At 42.1% G+C, this 22,438-nt stretch overlaps 1 protein-coding gene across 2 annotated transcripts; it reads right to left on the bottom strand.

The window, feature by feature from the left end:
* Nucleotides 1-1,689: 1,689 nt before the first annotated feature.
* On the bottom strand, nt 1,690-21,120 carry LOC110682282 (patatin-like protein 3). 2 transcript variants are annotated; one of them, XM_021858589.1, is made up of 8 exons: nt 20,919-21,120; nt 20,558-20,739; nt 16,411-16,597; nt 15,838-15,999; nt 14,977-15,278; nt 5,763-5,794; nt 2,450-2,594; nt 1,690-2,261 (listed from the first exon to the last, which is right to left on the bottom strand). In XM_021858589.1, the coding sequence occupies exons 1-8, from the start codon at nt 21,057-21,059 to the stop codon at nt 2,195-2,197; spliced, it is 1,218 nt and encodes a 405-aa protein (XP_021714281.1). In that variant the 5' UTR covers nt 21,060-21,120; the 3' UTR covers nt 1,690-2,194. The 2 variants fall into 2 exon arrangements, with proteins under 2 accessions (XP_021714281.1, XP_021714280.1); XM_021858588.1 differs by lacking the exon at nt 5,763-5,794 and adding an exon at nt 14,090-14,095 and having other exon boundaries at nt 2,450-2,625; nt 14,982-15,278.
* Between the last annotated feature and the right edge of the window lie 1,318 nt (nt 21,121-22,438).

Raw genomic sequence — 22,438 nt, 5'->3', positions numbered from 1 at the left:
ACTATATTATTGCTTGCTTTTGCATGCCGGACTTGAATTAGGGCTTTATTAATATCAACTCCAATTATGAGATTAATTACGGTTGCACACAAAATTATGATAATATTCCGTACTATGTATACTCCATACATGTATCCCTAATTTTCTACCTCGCCCGTTCAATTTGATTTAATTTTCAAGATGCATCTTAGGGCCTGTTCATATTTACTGAACTGAGCTGAGCTGAAATGAACTGAACTAAGCTGAAATGAATATTTTATAAGAGAGGGAAATTAAGAGCTGAACTGAACTGAACTCAGCTGAACTGAACTAAACTGAACTTATTAATTAGTGATTTTTAACTACGGATTAATGATCTTTGATTATTTATTACTATACATATGTGTATATACAAATGTACATATTATTATTATTATTATTATTATTATTAATTATTGATTATTATTATTATTATTATTATTATTATTATTATTATTGTTATTATTATTATTATTATTGTTATTATTATTATTATTATTATTATTATTATTATTACTATTATTATTATTATTATTATTATTATTATTATTATTATTATTCTTGTTGTTGTTGTTGTCGTCGTCGTCGTTGTAATAAGAGTTTAAAAGAATGAAATTTGGCTTTATATCATTAGTAATATCATTAGACGTAAATTAAGCGCTGAACTGAACTGAACTGAACTGAACTGAGCTGAACTGAACTGAACTAAATTTCAACGGAGGAGAACATGCCCTGAACTGAACTAATTGGAGCTGAACTGAACTGAATTGATTGGAGCTGAACTGAACTGAACTGAAGTGAAAATAAGTAAATATGAACAGGCCCTTATATGTGATATCATAGCTTAAATATTTTCAATTCTATATTCACAAAATTTTTAAAATATTGATATTTCAAAATAGACGTTACATTATAACGATTCCACTTGGACTATATTGTCACAATATATTTCTACACACCTTTATGTTTAATTTGAACCCATGCAACTCTTGGCTACAAACATTCATAGGATGACAAGATCGGAACATACATACAACAAAACATGAAATCGTACTTTGGCTAACAAATTAAAATAAAATAAAATAAAAACTGTGTTCATACATTTTTTTTGGTTTTGGGAATAAGAGATATAATAAGTGAATTGCTAAATACCACCAATATTTTTTATCAAACCGCCAACAAAAGTGATGAAGGGACAAAACTACCCTTACTCATCCCCACTTTGCTTTCTCTCTCTTAAGTGCATCAATCCTCAAACTCAACCGTCAACCACCACAAAAGCAACCATCATTGCCACCACCACTCATGCCTCCACAACCACCACCATGCCACCATGACCACAACCACCACCATCACTGCCCGCAACCTCCAAGAGGTACCAGTTTTTTTGTTTAATTTTTTTTTGTTGCCGAAATTCCCAAAGAACCAGCAGCAACAACCATTGAAGAAACAACCCACCACCTACCCTCGTCGGTAGGAAGGTGGTGGTTTCCTTTTAAAATCAGCAACCAGCACAACCGACACGCAAAACTGGTCACCCGGGACAGTAACCGGTTTCCAAAGTCGGTTGACCATGGTAACCGGCGTGCAAAACCGGTCACCCATGACGGTAACCGGTTTCGAACGCCGGTTACCATGGTCAACCGACTCTGTAATTCGGTTACTCTCTCGGGTGACCGGTTGTGTTGGTTGCCGGAGATTGTTAAAAAAAATCGAGTGAGATGACAAACTGGTATTTCCGACCACCATGATGCCATTTAATCACCTCCAATCCTTGCTTCCGCGGTCCTTCTACCTCCGGCAAACAACCGCTGCTTCCCTTCACCTCCGACGTACAGCCGCTGTTGTGGTTGGGAAGTGGTGGTTGACTTGCACCCCTAATGAGAGAGAAACAATAAAAGAGAAAGAGGAAGATGGAGGTGGGAATATAGTAAGGGTATTGGTGTCCATTCACCTTAAATGTTGGCGGTTTTGATAAATATTGTTGGCGGTATTTAACACCCCCTATAATAATCCACACCGGTACACTCTTTTAGTCTTTTACAAAGTATTACAGAAATTGACTGTTGACAGTGTATACTAACAAACCTATTGATAATATAATAACCTTAGTTTTTCATACTATATCTAAATCACAAATGGTGTATAATATAAGCGAATACAAATGTGAAATGTATCACTCATTTCGGCAAATCTCAGGTTGTTCCCGCCTTCTCTTTTCGTCGGAAAGTTGTTTTGCAAACCTGTTAATAAATGTAATTAACTAAATGATTAGTAATTTTATGAGGCCTAACTAAACTTGCATGGAGTGTTCAATTCGTTTATTATTCGTGATACATACATATTATGATATTAACAAGTATCATTAATAGTTAATAATACTCCGTTTAAAAAAAGTTTATGTTAACTAACAATTTAAAATGATGTATACCTTATCAAGGCCTCTTCATTGGTTCCACCATTAGGAATAGGTTGATAAATACCCGTATCAAAATTAATCCTTGAAACAGGTTTCTTTAAGAGTGCCTTTCCTATTTTCACAAGATTTTCCAAAATTTTCTTGGTTGCTGCATCCGCTTTTGTTGCTAATCCTGTAAGCGTATTATCCTACAATTTCCCAATTTAGAATGTTGTTAGGGTACCTTGCATATACGAATAATTGCAATACGTCGTGTACGTTAACTATCCATAATAGATGTACAAGTACAAACAAAATAAGATTGAACTGTTTTATTGATCTTGATTTCATCTATGAAAGAATGGACTCATAGACAGACTTTATATATTGTAATACTTTCTCCGTTATTAAAAAATAGTTGTATCATTTTCACTTTATGCAGCTCCCTAATTAATGTTAAAATGGTCCGGATTAGAAAAAGTGTGTAGGAACTTACTTGGATACGAAGGTTGTTTGGGTCCAATTTAGTCAAAGTTGGGCCTGAGCACTAAATGATCCAATTAAAAGCCCAAGGTCAAGGTTCAACTCTCCAATTGCTCAAAAGTCAAAAGTCAGCCCACAAAGTAAGCCAATTGGGCTAAAGCCCAACCTCTCCAAGTATGATGAGGTATAAAAGCCATCATATTAACACATTCAAAAGGACATCACATATGATCATTGACATTCCAATTCATATGCTCATTCTTGCATTCAGAAATATTCCACAAAAGCCTCAAGCTACAAACTCTCTTGCATAGTGTCTTCCTTCTACACATTGTACTGACTTTAGCATCGGAGGGGCCTTCCTCGGAAACACCCCCGAGGCTAGTTTACGTGTGTTCACTGTGCAGGAAACCTTCGGCCCAACACAACTTGGATCGAATCCAGTCTTCTCCATTTCAGTGGACCTTCGGCAAGGTCCCATTGTTTTCAACCGAAACAATTTGGCGCCGTCTGTGGGGAAGACTTTCAAAAATCTTTAAGCCAAATTCCTAACCAAGATCATCTTGCAATTATCTTAGCAGCCATGGCTAAGAACCGCAAGAGCAAAAGCCTCCGTCAAGGAGCGGGCGAAAAGCCTAAAACCCCTACACCATCGCCCTCGCCGGACCGGAACTCTCCCAAGGGTGCCGGCTCGGGGGGAGGATCACACAAGGAGGATTCCCTATCTCCTATAATGCATGACTCTCAATATAGGCCGGACCACTCTCGGTCTAGCAGGGGTCAGTCTGATCATAGGACATATTCAGTGTCCCAAAGCCAACCATCGGCTGCACGGCCTCATTACCACCCTCGGCCGGGGACCCCTTTGACGGGGCCCAGTTCGGAAGAGGTGGCAAGAGCGCTGGCAGTACTCATGGAGGCAATGAGGGCACAGAATATGCCACCGCCTCGTGATCAAACTCCTCCGCATACCCGGCATCAGCGGAGGAAGTTAGACCATGACGGTGGGAAGCTTCCTTCCTTCCGGGAACTGGAAGAGTGGGAGGAGGATTCTTGGAAAAATGAAAAACAGAGGAAGAAGAACTCTCAATTATTTAAAGGATCCTCATCCTCAAGACCAGCAGCGCATAAGAGCAGCAGCTCAGCTTCTCGGCCAGAATCTACTCGCCGGGAACCCGAGACTGCTCGCAGAAGCGTCCTTGACCGACTCGGCGGCCAGGAACCGAGCGTGCGTAGTCGCCTCTCGTTCCCTGCAGCCGAGGCCCAGACTTCCCAGCCAGGGACGAAAACCACTCCTACCTCTCTAAGAGGGCGGAGCGCGGTCCCTTCGGCCAGGAACAAGGGCAAGGCCATTATGCTTCCCGCTAGTTCACCATTCGAGCAATGGATACTGGAAGAGCGCGTACCCACGGTTAAAATACCGTCGCATATCACATATGACGGGACCACGGATCCGAAGGACCACGTGGCCTCGTATGAGACTCATATGCATCTTTGCCCCAGATCCGAGGCGACTTGGTGCAAATATTTCCCAACCACTCTCAAGGGGGTCGCGCAAGCGTGGATCTCCAAGGGAGTAAGGCAAGGCTCCATAACAGGTTGGGATGATCTGTCCTCCAAGTTCAGGAGCAAGTTTTCCACGGCAAACCGCCGAGAAAAGACTACCGCAGAGCTCATGGGTCTGCAACAGGGGGAAACCGAAAGCCTCCGAGACTACCTGACCCGTTTCAGTAACGAGTCATCAAGCGTCTCTCAGCTGGACCAGGGGCTAGCTGTTTTTGCAATGCAGAATGGCCTTCAGCCAGGAAAATTCCTAGACTTCATGGTCATGCATACCCCGCAGACCTTGGAGGAAGCTCTTAGTGCTTCGGATAAGTTCATCCGAGCCGAAGAATGGAATAAAGCAAAAACCCAACCTCAATCCGGGGGAGGGAAACAGAGGCAAATACCCTTGTCTGAAGGCCAAGGCCATAAGGCAAAGGGAAAATCAAAGGCCTCGGAGCCATCTTCGGCCAGCGACCTAAAGAAGGACAGGTTTGCCTCATACACAGGCAGATACGAGTCCTACACTCCGCTCTCTCTTCCACGCGCCAAAATTTACAGTGTGACGAAGGAGGAGCAGAGTTACCGAAAGCCGAGACCACTCCCAGAGTGGTATCAGCGAAAAAATAAAAATCAGTGGTGTGAGTTCCACGAGTCTTCGGGCCACAACACTGAAGAGTGTATCCAGCTGAAGGACCAGATAGAGGACATGGTCCGGAAGGGATACTTGAAAAAATACATCGCGGATCACCGCGAGAAAAAAGAATCCGAGAGGCTAGCAAAGGACCCTCGGCAGGACCTTGATTTCCCCCGGAAAAACAGTAAAAAACCAGAGGGGAAATTCCCTCCGATCAATGTTATCTCGGGAGGAATATACTCTCGGAGGGAGCACAAGCGTCACCTTAGAGCTTTGACTCACCAGGTGAACAACGCTGACATTCAATCTCCCCAGTCGCCGGTGCCGAACATGACGTTCACAGCCGCCGACTGCCGGGGGATTACGTTCCCTCACGAGGATCCGTTGGTGATCATCGCCACGGTGGCCAACCACGACGTCAGTAAGGTCCTTGTTGACGGTGGCAGCGGAGCAAACATTCTGTTCCGAAAGGCCTACAACCAAATTAAGCTGAAGCCCAAGCACCTTACGCCGGTACCCTATCCGGTATCCGGGTTCAATGGGGCTTCAACTTATCCAGATGGGAAGGTGACACTTCCTGTCACCATCGGTTGCGATGAGGCAGCCCGGAACGTCATGATTGAGTTTTTGGTCATCGACGCTCCTTCAGTGTACAACGTGATTTTGGGGAGACCCATAATTCACGAGATCCAAGGGGTCGTCTCAACTTATCATCAGCTGATGATTTATGTCTCAGACGCCGGCTTCCCCGAAAGGATACAGGGCAACCAAAAGGACGTCCGAAGGTGCAACTACCTCAAGCCATCCAGTAGTCGCCCAGATAACGACAAGGATGAGGAGGAGAAAGAAAAAGAAAGAGATCCAAGCACAAAAAAGCCGAAAGGCCTAAGTGCTTCGGCCCAAGGATCAGTGCCCAGAGAAAAAGGTCCCGAAAGGGAAAAGGTTGACTCTTCAGCTGGGCCGAAAGACTCAGAGAGCCAGCCGAAGAACGCAAAGACTGGGACACCTGCTGACATTGGCAGCAGACCAGATTCTGAAGAGTCCAGTCCCTCGGCAATGGACATGGACCAACAGACTGAAACAGTTGAGTTGGCCGAAGGAGATGCTGAGAAATGTGTAACAATCGGGATGGACCTTGATCCTAACACCCGTTGTGAACTTATTCAGCTCCTTCGGGATAACAGGGATGTGTTTGCTTTCTCGGCAGCTGATATGCCCGGGATAAGTTCAGACCTCATCTCCCATAAGCTTAATGTTGACCCAGCGTGTCGACCAGTTAAGCAAAAGAAGCGGAATTACTCCGCCAATAAGAACCGAGACATCGCAGCCGAAGTCAAAAAATTATTGGAGGCAGGGTTCATTGAACCTTGCCAATATCCGGAATGGCTGGCAAATGTGGTGATGGTTCAGAAGCCCAATGGTACCTGGAGGATGTGCGTTGATTTCACGGACCTAAATAAGGCTTGTCCAAAGGATTTCTATCCCTTGCCAAGAATCGATCAGCTAGTCGATTCGACAAGTGGCCATGCCTTGCTTAGTTTCATGGACGCATTCTCGGGGTATCATCAGATCTTTATGCACCCCGACGATCGAGCCAAGACAGCATTCGTCACGAACGCTGGGGTATATAATTACAAAATGATGCCCTTCGGATTGAAAAATGCGGGGGCAACCTATCAAAGGCTGGTGGATCAAGTTTTTGCCGATCAAAAGGGCCGAAACATGGAAGTCTATGTTGACGATTCAATCGTCAAAAGCAAAAAACTAGAGGACCATGTAAAGGACCTGGCTGAAACTTTCGCCACCTTGAGAAAGCATCAAATGAAGCTGAATCCGAAGAAGTGTGTCTTCGGCGTGAAGTCAGGGAAATTCCTGGGTTTCATGGTCAGCAAAAGGGGGATTGATGCCAATCCCTCTAAAGTCAAAGCGGCGCTCGACCTTCCTGAGCCGAAAACGAAGAGGGATGTTCAGCGGCTCACCGGAAGAATGGCAGCCCTTTCGAGGTTCATTTCCAGAGCTTCGGATAAGGGGTTACCCTTCTTCAAAGCCCTGAAACTCCCGAAAACAAAAGAGCTTGTTTGGGAGGAAGAGCAAAAAGACGCCTTTCAACAGCTTCGGGAGCATCTGGCTCAACTCCCAACGCTGGCTAGCCCAGTTGAAGGAGAAACTCTATACCTATATGTGGCCGTTAGCCCAGCCACCATCAGCGCAGTATTGCTGAGGGAAGAGAGTAAGAGTCAGCAACCGATTTATTTCGTCAGTCATACACTGACGGATGCCGAGACCCGCTATCCTCTACTCGAGAAAGTTGCTTTCGCGGTAGTGGTAGCTGCTCGGAAGCTGAGGCCCTATTTTGATTGCCATCAGATAGTGGTCTTAACTGATCAGCCGTTGGAAAAAGTTCTTGGCAAGGTTGAAAAATCCGGTAGGCTAGCCAAGTGGGCTTTTGAGCTCACCGAATTCAGCATCAGATACCGTCCGAGGGCTGCCATTAAGGCTCAAGCCCTGGCGGATTTCTTGGCCGAATGCTCATACCAAGAAGTGCTGGACAGTAACAAGAAAGTCTGGACCGTGTTTACGGATGGGTCTTCCACCGAAAACGGTTCGGGGGCAGGAGTAGTGATAACTTCTCCCGAGGGCAAATCCTTTGAGTATGCACTAAAATTTTCTTTTAAGGCCTCGAACAATGAAGCCGAATATGAGGCAGCAATCGCCGGCCTACAATTATGCATCTCCTTGGAAGCCGATCATGTCTGCTTAAAAACAGACTCTCAGCTAGTTGCATATCAGATCAGTGGCAGCTATGAGGCCAAAGAGCCCTCCATGATAGCTTATCTTGCCAAGATCAAATCAGTCATTGCAGAGCTGAAAACTTTTGAGGTTCAGCTGATCCCAAGGGGTCAGAATACTCAGGCCGATGCACTCTCCAAACTTGCTAGTTCATCTTTTACCGAGCTGAACAGGTCTGTATATGTAGAAGTGCGTCGAGTAAGAAGTGTCGACGAAGCACCTGAAGTGTGCTGCGCCGACCCAGAGCCTAGTTGGATGGAACCCATTTTAGCTTTTAAGCTTCGGGGAGAAACTCCTGAGGACAAAGCTTTGGCCTCCAAAATGAAGAGAACCAGCTCTAGGTTCATTGTCTTCAGGGGGGAACTTCTGAAAAAATCCTTCTCAGCCCCATTGCTGAAATGCGTGGGACCAACAGATGCAGATTATATCCTGCGGGAGATTCACCTCGGCATCTGTGGGAACCACATTGGGGGAAGAACCTTAGCCCACAAGGCACTGAGGGCTGGATATTACTGGCCCACCATGATCGCAGATGCTAAGGAGCTGGTTCGGAAATGCGAAAAATGTCAAAAATATGCTCCAGTTATCCATCAGCCAGCAAGGGATCTTCAGCCGATCCTTAATCCACTCCCGTTTGCCCAATGGGGACTGGATATACTGGGACCATTTCCAGAGGCTGTGTACCAGAAAAAATGGCTGATAGTTGGTGTCGACTACTTCAGTAAATGGATCGAGGCCGAAGCAGCCTCGAACATTACAGAGCAAACTGTCAGAAAATTTATCTGGCAGAATATCATCACTCGCTTTGGCATCCCGAGAGTATTTGTCTTCGATCATGGGAGGCAATTTGATAACTTACCGCTGAAGCGATACACAGATCAGTTCGGCATCAAACTGGCATACTCAGCAGTATGCCACCCGCAAAGTAACGGACAAGCCGAAGCAGCAAATAAACAGATCTTAAATGCCCTCAAGAAGAGGGTGGAAGATCAAAAGTCCAAATGGCTAGAGGAGCTCCCTGGAACCCTTTGGTCCCTTCGGACAACTGAAAAAGAGGCAACGGGCCACTCACCTTTTGAATTGGTGTATGGTGCCGAAGCCGTCCTTCCAGTGGAAATTGGCTCTGAGAGCCTTCGAGTGCACCATTTCTCGACTGAGAATGAGCGACTGATGAGGGAATCTCTCGATTTCCTCGACGAAGTAAGAGACTCAGCTCGAGATAAAATGGCGGCCTATAAGCAGAGAGTCAGCAAATTTTATAACCGAAGGGTCAATGCAAGGCCTCTCAAAATTGGAGATCTTGTCCTTCGGAATGCTGCTGCAGTTCAGAAAGGCCGAATCCATGGGAAGCTCTCAGCTACATGGGAGGGACCTTATGAAATTTACGATGAGCTTCAGCCAGGGACATACCGACTTCGGCAGTTGGATGGAACTGAGTTGAAGAATCACTGGAACGCTGATGTACTGAAAAAATACCATGTGTAAACCCTTCGGGGCAGAACAATCTTTGTAAGTACATTTTGAACTAATAAAAGGCCTTGGAGCCGCCATTTATATAAATATTTACAACTTTTTATCCTTTCAAAATTTTCTTTGTTCTATCTACTCTTTAAGGGTTTTTTATTCAGCCTCGTCTGAAGCCTTCGCCTTCGGGTAACTGGGTTTCAGATTGCTGACAAAACTCGTCTTTTTAAAGAACACTGGTCTTTCAGCTGAAGTCAAACTTCAGTAAGACTTGTTCTCCAAAGACATGAGTCCATGGACAATTCTGGGATATTGCCTTAACTGAGCCTTGTATCCCAGAGAGCCATTATCCGAAACATTGCCTTAAGTTGGCCCTGTGTTTCGGGTATCCATTTTTCAAAGATAGACAGAAAATCAAGGATAACAGCCTTTTTAAATCAGCCTCGTCTGAAACCTTCGCCTTCGGGTAACTGGGTTTCAGATGGCTTATAAAACTCAGTCTTTTTAAAGAACACTGGTCTTTCAGCTGAAATCAAACATCAGTAAGACCTGTTCTCCAAAGACATGAGTCCATGGACAATTCTGGGATATTGCCTTAACTGAGCCTTGTATCCCAGAGAGCCATTATCTGAAACATTGCCTTAAGTTGGCCCTGTGTTTCGGATATGCGTCTTCTTTAAGAACGCTGGTCTTTCAGCTGAAGTCAAACTTCAGTAAGACTTGTTCTAAGGAGGTTAGTCCCAGAAAGCTAATATCCCAAGCATTGCCTTCAGTTGGCCCTGTGTTTCGGATATCCAACTTTCAGACAGTCAATCTTCAGTAAGACTTGTATCCCAGAAGCATTGCCTTCAGTTGGCCCTGTGTTTCGGATACCCATTTTGAAGAAGTTCAGAAATTGCTTATTTAACTGAAGTCATACTTCAATTTCTGTGGGGGCAAGAAGCACTCAGTGCAACTATGTTCGGCAGAGTTGAAGAAAAGAAACAGTAAAGCATTCAAAAGTAAAGCAACTGAAGAAAAGAGCATTAGATTAATATTTCTCAAAAATTGAGCTACAAGTTCAATAATTCAGTATCGGCAGCCGCCCACAAGCGGAAAATAACAGCTGCCGAAATACGTACATAAGCAAAAAAATAAAACTGCTGTACGACAAGGCAAGCTGAAGCAAAAAACAAGGCAAAAAACTCAGAAAGCGGCAAGTCTAAAGTTAAGCGCATGATGAACCGCAAGATTCTGAAGACGACTGCCCGAGTTCCTATGCTTCAGCCGGAGGATCAGACTGATCAGCGTTGAGCCCCATGGTGGCCTCAGCCCCAGCAGCAGAAGAAGCGGGCTTTGCACTTTGCCGAGCCTCCCTTTCCCTCTGCTCAGCTTCCAACTCCAGTCTTTCAGCTTCCTCTTCGGCTTCCTCAGCCTTGAGAATTTCAGCTTCAGCTGGAGTTGCATACTTCATGTGAGGGTCTTCGGGATTCTGGACCCACTCAGCACATTTAGACCAGTCCAGTTTCGGCTCAGCATGAAGGCAGACTCTTCGGCATACTCGGAATCCGTTTCTGAAACCCATCTCATATTCCTCTTGGGTATAAACACGGACCTTGAGTAAAGCCTCAGCATCAGCCAGCTTCTTCTGGGTCTCCTCCAAGTCTTCCTTGGATTTCTTCAGCTCATCAGTGACTTGGGAGGAGGAACCTCTCAGCTCATTCAGCTCTTGCTGAATTTGGAAAGCCTTTGTCTGGGCCTGGGCCACTTCAACTTTCTGGATCAGCAATTGATCCTCAGCCTTTTGGAATTTAGCTCTTTGAGCTTCAGCAGCAGCAGCAGCCTCTGAGAGTTGGACGTCTTTGGCCAGGAGCAATTCTTCAGCAGCCATTCGGCTGGCTTCAAGAGCCTCTAGACGCTGCTGCACTTCAGCTTGTGCAGCAGTTCCTTCTTGAATTCGGCTCTCAATAGCAGCCTTGAATTTGGAGACGTCCACTCCCATATGCTCCTGGAGGAATTTTTCCCCTTCCATCAGTGGGGGAAAAACCTCCATCTCCATAGCATCGCAGAAGGTTTTCAGAGCTTCGGCAGCTTTTTTACCGTACTCCTCAACCTCCTGCTGCTTCTCTTCAGCTGCTGCTTGCTTCAGCTTAGCAAGCTTAACTTCCTCTTCAGCCACCTTCTTTTCGTGCACAGCAGCGTCTACCCTATCTTGTAGGGTATCAATCAGCTCTACAGTGAGAGTCTGATTGTGCACGAACTGAAAACAGGAAGACAAAAAAAAAATAATAAATAAAAAAAATATATATATGTAAAGAGCTGAATTTCGGAGGAAATGAAGGAAAATTACCTGCATCATCAGCAGTTGGTTAGACCTGGCTGGGTCAGGAACTGATCTACTGGATTCGCCCATCCCAGCAGTGGCCTTCAGCGACCAGATCCTTGCCCTGTCTACTTCGGACATGCCAGCAAAATTGCCGAAGTAGGCTGCAGCTCCTTCTCGGTTTTGACCCCATATGAGGTCCCAGATGTGATCTGGGATTGGAATTCGGGGGGCCGAGAAACCCATTTCTCCAGAATGCAGAGTCTGGAAAGAAGGGAAGGACGACGATGGAGCTTGATTAGCCTTGGTTGTCTCAGCATCGTCCTTCTCAGAGGAGTCAAGTACTATGACCTCCTCTTCTTCAGGGGTGAGGACGAAAGCCTCAACCTCTCTTGCGATATCTGCCGTGAAGCCTTCAGCACTTGACATCACGGCATCTTTATTTTCGTGCTCAGCAGCACTCTCCTTGATTTCTTCTTGGACCCCTCCCTTAGGTTCGGGAGTTCTCTGATCCACCTCCATCTCAGGAGGTGGCGGAGGGGTCTTTTGAGGAGATTGGGGTGTTGGCTGGGGAACCCTCGGCGATCCATTGCCTTCCTCAGGTTCCCTTATTGCGACGCCGATGGTCATCGGCCTCTGCTGAAAGTCATGAGGGCCGATGATGGCCATCCTTCGGCGCCTTTTCAGAAGAGGCTGCTCGTCCATATCTGAGTCTGAAGACTCTTGTATTTGATCTTCGGGACGAACAGGAGCTTTGCCTTCTCTGTGTCTGTTACTCTCTTCAGACTGTAACAGACAGGGGGGAAGAAGAGTGAATAAAAAAAAAAAAAAAAAAAATGAAAATGAAAATGAAAAGAAAAAAGTTGTCTGAAGCTCACCGAGGTTTTCAGCAAAGCCTCGTCTTCTTCAGCTGCTCTAGCTGCAGCTTCGGCCTCAGCAGCTCTGGAGGACCCTTCTCCTCCTTCGCAAGCCTCAAGTACCCGTGCAACCTCTTCGGCTGTGCGGGCAGCTTCAGCTTCTTCGTTCAGCAGCTGAAACCAAGGGTCTCTCTTCTTCCACCAAGGCTTCTGCCTCTGATACAGAGCAACAGCCTCAATTTGGAAGTGGGAAGAATCCAGATGAACTTCCCTATGCCTCGGCTCAGTGATAGACGGGGCCCGTTCAGTTACAACTCGCTCTCGGTTAACACCAAGACGAGCGTAGTTAATACCAACGTTGGTCTCGTCCCGCTCTGAAAAAAGGGAAAGGGAAAAAGTTTAGCTCAGATATGTTGGCACAGCATAAAAAAGCAAAGCGAGAGAAGAAAAAGAGGTAGTTAAAAGCCTCGGCCCCAGCCGAAGAAGCTTACCATCCTTAAACTTTCGGCTGAGGCCAACAGCTGCTAGCATATTCTCTTGGAAAACGTAATGCGTATCGGGGAGCCAAGTCTCCGGGATATGCTGCATTCGACCACTCCCCCCCGGGTTCGGCAGCTTGCCGAAGATATGTTGCTGATCCAGGTTCGGATCCGCCCCGTTATCTGCGGGGGACCTAGACTTCCCATTTCGGGATCAGGCTCAGCTAAGTACCGGGGAGCGCTGAAGACGCAAGGGTGGCCCGGATCTATGGGTGCCCTAACCCAAATCCATTGACCTCTCCAGTCCTTGTCTGAAGAGTCATTTGGCCACATGGTCAAGTATTGGGGCCGGGACTCAATCCGATACCACCCAGAACCATGGCTTCCGTGCCCACTCTGAATATTTGGCACTAGCCGATGGAGCTTTCTGAAGCAGTGCAGGTTCGGCACGTATTTGAAGAACTTGCAGACCCATAAGTATGTCATCACCCTTCGGATGCTGGTGGGGGTTAGCTGACATAGGGAAATGTTGTAATGGATCAGCAAGTCTCGGACGAAAACGTCCAAAGGGAACCTCAGCCCATACTGAAGCTGTCTCGTGTACACCCCCACATACCCCGGGGGTGGACGATGGATTCTATCGGATGCTGAGGGCATTCGGCACCAATATCCATCAGCTTCAAAAATGCCGTAGTGCAACTCAATTTGCTCAGCAAATCGATATTGATCGGCGTTCTCTACCCACCATGAGTAGGGGCGGTTCTTTATCATGGCCGAAGCGACTTCGGCATTCTCCCACTCTGAAAACCCAGGGAGGATATCCCAAAGGACAGCGGGAATTTCATCGTCCCGTCCAGAAGCACTCGGCTCATCCGTTCTTTGAGGAGGAGCCGAGGAAAGGGGAGTCGCCCTAATCCCTTCAGCAGGGTCAGACTCCGGCCTTTGACCATTCCAGGTCCCAATCCTATTCCTAGGATCGGGAATCGGCCTTGCTCTTCTTGGAGCACGGGCTCTACCTCTAACTCCTCTTGCCATGGATTATTTCGAAGAGAAAAGTCGAAAGAAAAGGGGAAGGAGTTCGAATTCGAAGAAAAATAAACTGAAATCAAAGGAATTTACCTTAATCTGAAGCGAAAGTTGCCGATTTACGAGTTCGTAGTGGCAAGTCTCAGTTTCTAAGCTCAATGCTCGGGGGAATTTGCGAAGTTTTGATGCGGGTTCTTGGTTTCTCTCTCGAAGAATTCTGGGTTTGTGTTGGTGAATAAGTGAGGAGAATGACGCGCCTCTGTTTATATCTCCAGGTACGGGATACGAAGAGTCTGTGCTTTAATTTCTCTTAAGTACCCACTAAGTAACCATTAAACACATGTCTTGTGATTAAACTGCCCATTATCCGTCCAACTTCCGCAAATCATTAACCGTTGTTATCTCATTAATTACGGTTTAAATTCAAATTTTTGGATCAATTAAATCATTTACTTCCCTCCTTTTCTGAGTTAAATCAAACCCGACCCGTCATTCTTCCAAATCGGGTCTGGGGGGCAAGTTGTTTGGGTCCAATTTAGTCAAAGTTGGGCCTGAGCACTAAATGATCCAATTAAAAGCCCAAGGTCAAGGTTCAACTCTCCAATTGCTCAAAAGTCAAAAGTCAGCCCACAAAGTAAGCCAATTGGGCTAAAGCCCAACCTCTCCAAGTATGATGAGGTATAAAAGCCATCATATTAACACATTCAAAAGGACATCACATATGATCATTGACATTCCAATTCATATGCTCATTCTTGCATTCAGAAATATTCCACAAAAGCCTCAAGCTACAAACTCTCTTGCATAGTGTCTTCCTTCTACACATTGTACTGACTTTAGCATCGGAGGGGCCTTCCTCGGAAACACCCCCGAGGCTAGTTTACGTGTGTTCACTGTGCAGGAAACCTTCGGCCCAACACAACTTGGATCGAATCCAGTCTTCTCCATTTCAGTGGACCTTCGGCAAGGTCCCATTGTTTTCAACCGAAAGGTAATTATCAACGGAGCCATAAGCTTCAAAAGCGACAGTGTTATGGAAATCGATCATATCAGCCTTAGATTGATTGTAAGCATCAAGTATTGGGGTTGAACCATTGTCAAATAACCATGAAATTATACCCCACTTTGCTGCGATTTGAGCATTGTATTTCCGGTCTAACTTGTCGGATCCGGTCCCTAACGATATTACCAGCAAACGTTCACGATCCGTGGGCTTAATCGGGAAGAAATTCGGGTTTTCCCTCACTACTTGTTTTGCCACTTCCGTTAATGCAACTAGTGTCTGTAGATGTCAAATTAGAGACGAAGATATAGTAAATGATTTTCTGTGTGTTGTATTACGATATTCACTATATATATACAACCTAAGAGTAGAGATTAGGGCTTAATATCGGCCTATTAGCTATACATGATACAAGGTTTAACAGTAGATGACCAAATTTATTTAGTTAAAACTCTTAGGCACAGTACAATTAGTCAATTACAGTCCATTTTGCATTGAGTGCACAATAGATTTTGTTCTAAAACTAATCATGCATATATTGTATAAATTAAATAAAATCTATGTAGTATAATATATGTATTACCATGCAATGTACACTTTTTTTTATTCGTAAGATGAAGGATCTTACTGAATTAATACCTCTCAAAGTTTAATTAAATCAGTCTAGCTACACAGGTCAATGTTTAAGAGTAGAAAAGGGATAAGAGAATCCCCCTACTTCTAAGCTGCTAAGTAAATATAGTTGAATGTTACCATGTACAATTGCGTGCATGCTTAGAACAATTTTATCGAAATCAAGTTCAGATAACAAGAGTAAGGTAATAAAGAATAATCTTACAGGGTTATTGGCAGCAACACCTCCATCAATGAGGTTGAATTCTCTGAGATTGCCTTTATCATCTTTGTTTTCGAAGTAATACGCTGGTAGGAGAGTTGGAGCAGCCGACGTGCCTAAGCATATGTCTGACATCAAAGCGTCTACATCTTTATAATTTGGAACCTACAATGTGTTTTTTTCCCTAATGTTAAGAACACATGATATGGACAGAATTCGGCCTTAAATGATGCATACCATGCCCGGCCCCTCAAATATATCTTTATTAACTAATGAATCTAGTTGGTGTCCATGTATTTTGAATAATTGAAGTTAAACTCTTAATTCTCCTTATAAGCTTATTATATCTTACCATAATGTTAGTTACTCCAATTTTTTTGATGAGAGCATAGCCTTTTTTTTTTTTTTTTTTTGACACAAAGAGCATAACCTTTACATATTCAATTAATAAATTATGTATAAATGATACATCACGGATGAATTAATACATTGAGAATTGTTCTCTTTGTCAGAAAAAAAAAAAAAAAAAAAAAAAAAAAAAAAAAAAAAAAAAACATTGAGAATTGGCTAACTTACCATATAAGAAGAAAAGAGAACAGGCTGAAGATTTTTGATATCAAAAGTGGGAATAACCACATTAGTTAGTGCTTGATGCAACCTTGTATCACCTAGTATTCCTTTCACAAGCTTGTGCAGGTATTTTCCATCGTATTTTGGTCCATTTAGCATCTTCATTAGAGTCCCCATCGATCCGAATATCCCACTACACCTCCAACGGTTAATTCAAGAACAATAACAGTACAAAATATGCACGTACATTAGCACCCTTATTAGACTTTATAATAGTTGCATCAGTTCCACTTCTTAAATCCAATCTACAGAGTATCAATTTATTAGGACATGTCAGATAATATAAAACTCCTTGATTAGAACATATATATTGCTTGTATTATTAGGACATGTCAAATAATATACATATTTAGTATGAATATTAGTGAAAAATAATTCAAATAATAATGGATGATATTTGAAATTTAACTCATATCATATCTGAATTTTACTTTGAATAATACAAGCAATATATATGACCTATGCTTTTGTCATTAATGGCGGTGTTCGTGGTAATGTAGTTCCTTCCCGGGGACTTCGACAAGGAGACCCTTTATCACCCTATCTTTTTATTCTGATCGCTGATGCCTTCTCAAAAATGATTCAGAGTAAAGTACGGGAAAAGAAGCTACATGGTGGAAAGGCTAGTAGGAATGGTCCAGAAATCTCTCACCTTCTTTTTGCTGATGATAGCCTATTATTTGCAAGGGCGAACCGACAGGAATGCTCAGTTATCGTTGATATTCTCAACCAATATGAAGCAGCATCCGGGCAGAAAATTAACTATGATAAGTCGGAAGTCTCTTTTAGCAAGGGTGTGACCGAGGCAAGAAAAGACGAGATTTTGGGGCTCCTTAATATGAGGCTAGTGGACAGACATGAGAAGTATTTAGGCATCCCTACTATTGCCAGAAGATCGAAGAAAGCAGTCTTTGGAGCATTACTTGATCGAATATGGAAGAAACTCCAAGGTTGGAAAGAGAAATTGCTCTCCCGGGCGGGAAAGGAAATTTTGTTAAAATCAGTCATTCAGGCCATCCCTACCTATCTTATGGGTATTTATAAAATCCCAGCCACTATAATTCAAAAAATTCGATCGGCCATGTCAAACTTTTGGTGGGGCCAAAAAGATGGGCGAAGGAAGGTTCACTGGAAGAAATGGGATAGCATGTGTACCCCTGAATGCCTTGGGGGAATGGGCTTTAAGGATTTATCCGTTTTCAATGATGCGCTCTTGGGTCGTCAAGGATGGAGACTTGTTCGAGCACCGGATTCTCTCCTTGGGAAAGTTATGAAAGAAAAATACTATCCCAATTGTTCCTTCCTTGATGCTCCTCTTAACCCAAATTGCAGTTTCTCCTGGAACAGCGTGTGGCAATCGAAGCATCTACTTAACGAAGGGAATATCTGGAGGGTTGGCAATGGTTCACAGATTGATATTTGGAGTGCACCATGGCTTGCGGATGAGCAGGGTCGTTTTGTGACAAGTTCAAGGGTGGAGGGCATTTCGTATGTACATGAGCTCATTGATTTTGACAGAATGGAGTGGGATGTTGATTTACTTGATGAGCATTTCAATGACAGGGATAAAAGGTGCATTCTTGCTATTCCTCTGGGCAGCAGCACGCAATCAGACGAGATTACTTAGGCTTTCTCTAAGACAGGGGATTATTCAGTCAAGACAGCTTATATGATAGGAAAGGGGTGCAACCTTGACGAATTTCAACAAGCTTTTGTGGATATCTGGGCTTTTGACGTTTCCCCAAAGGTAAGACATTTTCTTTGGAGGCTTTGTACTGACACCCTACCTGTGCGTGAGCTGCTACTTAAGCGTCACATGGTTGAAATTGCTAAGTGCCCTTGGTGTCCTGAACCGAATGAGAGTGTCGGGCATATTCTGTTTGACTGCCCAAGAGTGGTAGACCTTTGGGCTGACTGCAATTGCGTGTGTTTGACTGATAGGAGAGGTGTGGAAAACATGTGTGAGCTTGTAGAAAATTGGAATAAATTTGATGGTAAAACAAAGCAGCTCGGTGCTTACCTAGCATGGTGCATATGGAGTGAAAGAAATCGGATGGTTTTCAAAAATAAAATCACTCCAAATGAGGTAATAGTGGAGAGGGTTAAAAGATTGGTTGAGGAACATGGGAAGTATGCAGGGCGAATCTATAGAGGTGCTGGGAAGAGGAAAAAGGAAAGCCCGAAGAGTTGGACAGCACCACCCCTGAACTCTATCAAAATTAATACTGATGCGTCGCTTGTGGACGACGGTTGGGTGGGGCTAGGTGTGGTCGCTCGTGACCACCGTGGTGAGGTTTTGTTTGCTGCAGTCAGAAGGGTACGAGCCTACTGGGACCCAGCAGTATCGGAAGCTAAAGCACTGGCTATGGCAGTAAGGTTGGGGCACAGATTCGGGGTAAGCAACGCCATCATTGAAACTGATTGTGAAGTGCTCACGAACAGGCTTGATAACGGAGCTATCTTCCTCTCTGATTTAGACTCTGTTCTAGGGGAAATTATGTCTTTATGTATCTCTTTTAATACTATTAAGTGGTCTCATGTAAAGAGGGATGGCAACTATGCTGCTCATCACCTCGCCAAGATTATCCCCTTTGGGGCTGAGCAAGTGTGGGAACGCTCTTGTCCACATGAAATTGCTCCGTATGTTTTGATGGACACCTTATCTATATAAGTACGAGCTTTCGTTGGTTTTCAAAAAAAATATATGACCTCAAGTTTTAGCTAGTGCAATTTTATCAAATATTGGTAAATTTTTTATTTCTAATGTTGACGATAATGAAAATATTTGCACGAATGCAAAATATTATTTTCACACACACACACAAAAAAAAAAAAAAAAAAAAAAAAAAAAAAAAAGAAAGAAAGATAAAATGAGGTGAACAATAGTATTTGCATGCTGGGGTGTCTTATTACTCAAGATTTATATAACTTGTGCAAGCAGGAAGTAGTATTTGCATGCTGGGGTGTCTTATTACTCAAGATTTATAAACAAAAATTTATTTTGCGAGTCATATATCTCTGAAAGTGCCATTAACTTTTTTAATGATTATTCTTCATCAAGTTCCTCACATTATTGGTCTTACTTGGGGAGTTTGTTTAAGGTGCTTTGGCGTAGATCATACACGATAGATTTCCAATGATCTCATTTTATTGTGATTTGCTCACTCGCTCACTCTGTCTTTATATAGTTTTTCATACATATTTTTGTACAGATGTATTAATAAAGTTCAAAGATATTGAAGGTTAAAGTTGTGTTAAAATTAGAATCAAAGTGTGCTAATTAAATAGTGACGAAAGTATACATTTTGATGTTCTCAACTTTTTTTTTACTTTTTGCCGTGAGTTCTTTATAAATTGTTTTTATCTAAAAGTATAAAACTATGTTGCAATATTCCATCAGATTCTACCAGAAATTGAGTATATAATATATATATATATATCATCTTGTGCATCTATGTCAATGGTTCGAATTATTCAAAGCATACTACTAGGCTTGTTAGCATTATTTTTAAATCTAAATTTTAATGAACAATTTGTTGAAAGCATATATTCGGCTTGCTTAGTTGAAAGCATTAACTAAATACTGCCAAAAGCTAGAAGTTCTATATTATAGTACGAGTAATGATTTATTTTTGATGTAACAGGCCATTTACGGAGTATTATTTGTCAAATTGTACAATACAGTTATAAATTAAATTTATCAACGTGTTTTTGGCCTTATTGGATATCCACCTTTTACCAGAACATCGTGCATGCCTTTTATACTTCTTATTACTCTTCTTAGGTGATGTGAATAGTAGGAGCCTTGTGATTACTAGGGGAAAGGTGGTGGTGGTCTGGGTGTTTCCAAAGGCTTAAGGATGCATGGAATGCGTTGAGAGATTTTATTTCGGGATCATACATATCGGGTGATCATAATAATAAAAAAAAAAAAAAAAACGAAGTTTTCTGTGATAAATGTATCCTTAAAGTCTTGGCTCACAATAGTGAATTATACGATTGTTACGTACAAGATTACATTATGCACCTTTTATTATCTTGACGACAGACATATTATCTTTATATTAAATGTTCAAGATAAAAAAAAAATTACCTTGGTTGATGGAAGATCTTTGGAGAATGTTCAAGGTAAAAAGGAACTATATCCTTAGCATCGTAGAGAGGCCGATTTTTCTCATTAGGTGCAGTTAACATGGCCGTTATGAGGCCACCGGTGCTTGTTCCAGAAATAACATCAAAATAATCTGCCAATCTTGCTTCCTTACCATCTAATTTCTGTTTTGAGCATTATTAATATTATTAATAATCGTTAGCATGCAAAATTATGGCAAGAAAGACATTAATATTTAACCTGATTTAATTTCCTCATTACTAATTTACTATATACGTTCAAAACTTCACGTTCAAGTTATATGATTATGAACAACATAACATAATTAATAACATATGCGTACCTGGAGTTCAGATTCAAGGAAATCAAGCATGACCGCGGGGATTATACCCCTAATCCCTCCTCCATCGATACTTAGGATTGTTATGAGCTTACCGCGATTTGGAGGTCTAGGGAAAAGGAGATGGCTCGTAGTTTTCTCCATTTTATCGGATTTATATGTTTTCTAGGTTTATGAATAATTAGGAAATGATAAGTTGAAGCTATAAATTTAATTTATATATACTTGGTGTAATTCTGGTTTGCTTGCATAATTGCAGAAGTGATGTAACTCATGTAATGATTATTTATAGTGGCAGGAGTGTAATGCACACTTGAAAAATAAAAATTGTATAAAAAATAATACAATAGTAAAAGATTCTAACTCTTCATTTCAGGGAAATTGACTTGACTAAATTCAGGTTTATCCAACATTATATTATACTTGTATGAATTAGCTCCTTCCAAGTTCTTGCCTTAGCTTATCGATAATAATACATTCAGGCACGTATGCTAATTTTATACTCGTACTAACTTCGACTTAATCTTGTTCTATTTAAGTTTAAGAATTCCGAAAATTCTACTATGGTCCACTTTATTTGGACCATCACTATACTGAATTATCATTGGCCGATTTTTTATTTATTTTTTTACCTTGGTCAAACCTTATTTTTAGTTATTTTCTTTTTTAATTCTTTTTTTATTTTCCAAAATTTAATTACTGAATTTACGAAAATCATTTTAATTACATTTTCAAAATTTAATTATTAAAATCAGATTTTAATAAAATAAAAAAAACGATTAAATTAAAAAAATCAAATAAAAAAATTGTTCATCAATGTTCTTCCTAGTTCATCAATGTTCTTCAAGTTTTTTCATTCGTGAATGAGATTAAACACAAACACATGATCTATGTCCATTAAATTCACTCGCGCATCGAAAGCGAATAACAATATGGACCGATTTAAAAAGCAAATGCGAAATTTTAAGATATCAAAAAGTTGTAGTCGTTGCGAATTTGGGCAGCAATTTAAATCTCTAAATAATAGGTTTAGATTGTACTAAATCAGTCAACGTTTGCAAAAACGGTGATTTTATGTAATCGAAATAACAATTTTTGAGTTTTACGATAATCGGGGTTTGTCATGAACATCTGAAAAAGAAATCGCATCATTATTTTTTCGAAACCTTGTTTGATCCTAAAAAAGGGAAATCGAAATTGTAAACTTGTTTGTGTAAAATGTTTTACCCAAATAAAGGATATGACATTACCTGTTATGAAAATTGTAATTATTAAAAACATATGACATCAATTCTTTTGGACATTACCATTACTGATTTATAATTCATTAATATCTTGTTATTTTATCTTAATTCGGTAATCTACGTTCTTCAAGATAATCTAATTAGAAAACGTAAGATTTTTCTTCGAAACACTGTTTGATCCAAAAAAAAAAAAAAAAAAAAAAAGGAGACCGAATTACTAATCGTATTTGTGTTTAAGGAATTTACCCACATACGGATTGGACATTACCTATTATATAC

This window comes from Chenopodium quinoa, unplaced genomic scaffold, assembly GCF_001683475.1.
Source record: "Chenopodium quinoa cultivar QQ74 unplaced genomic scaffold, ASM168347v1, whole genome shotgun sequence".
Taxonomy (NCBI): Eukaryota; Viridiplantae; Streptophyta; class Magnoliopsida; order Caryophyllales; family Amaranthaceae; genus Chenopodium; species Chenopodium quinoa.
This window is presented reverse-complemented; position numbering and strand designations above follow the sequence as displayed.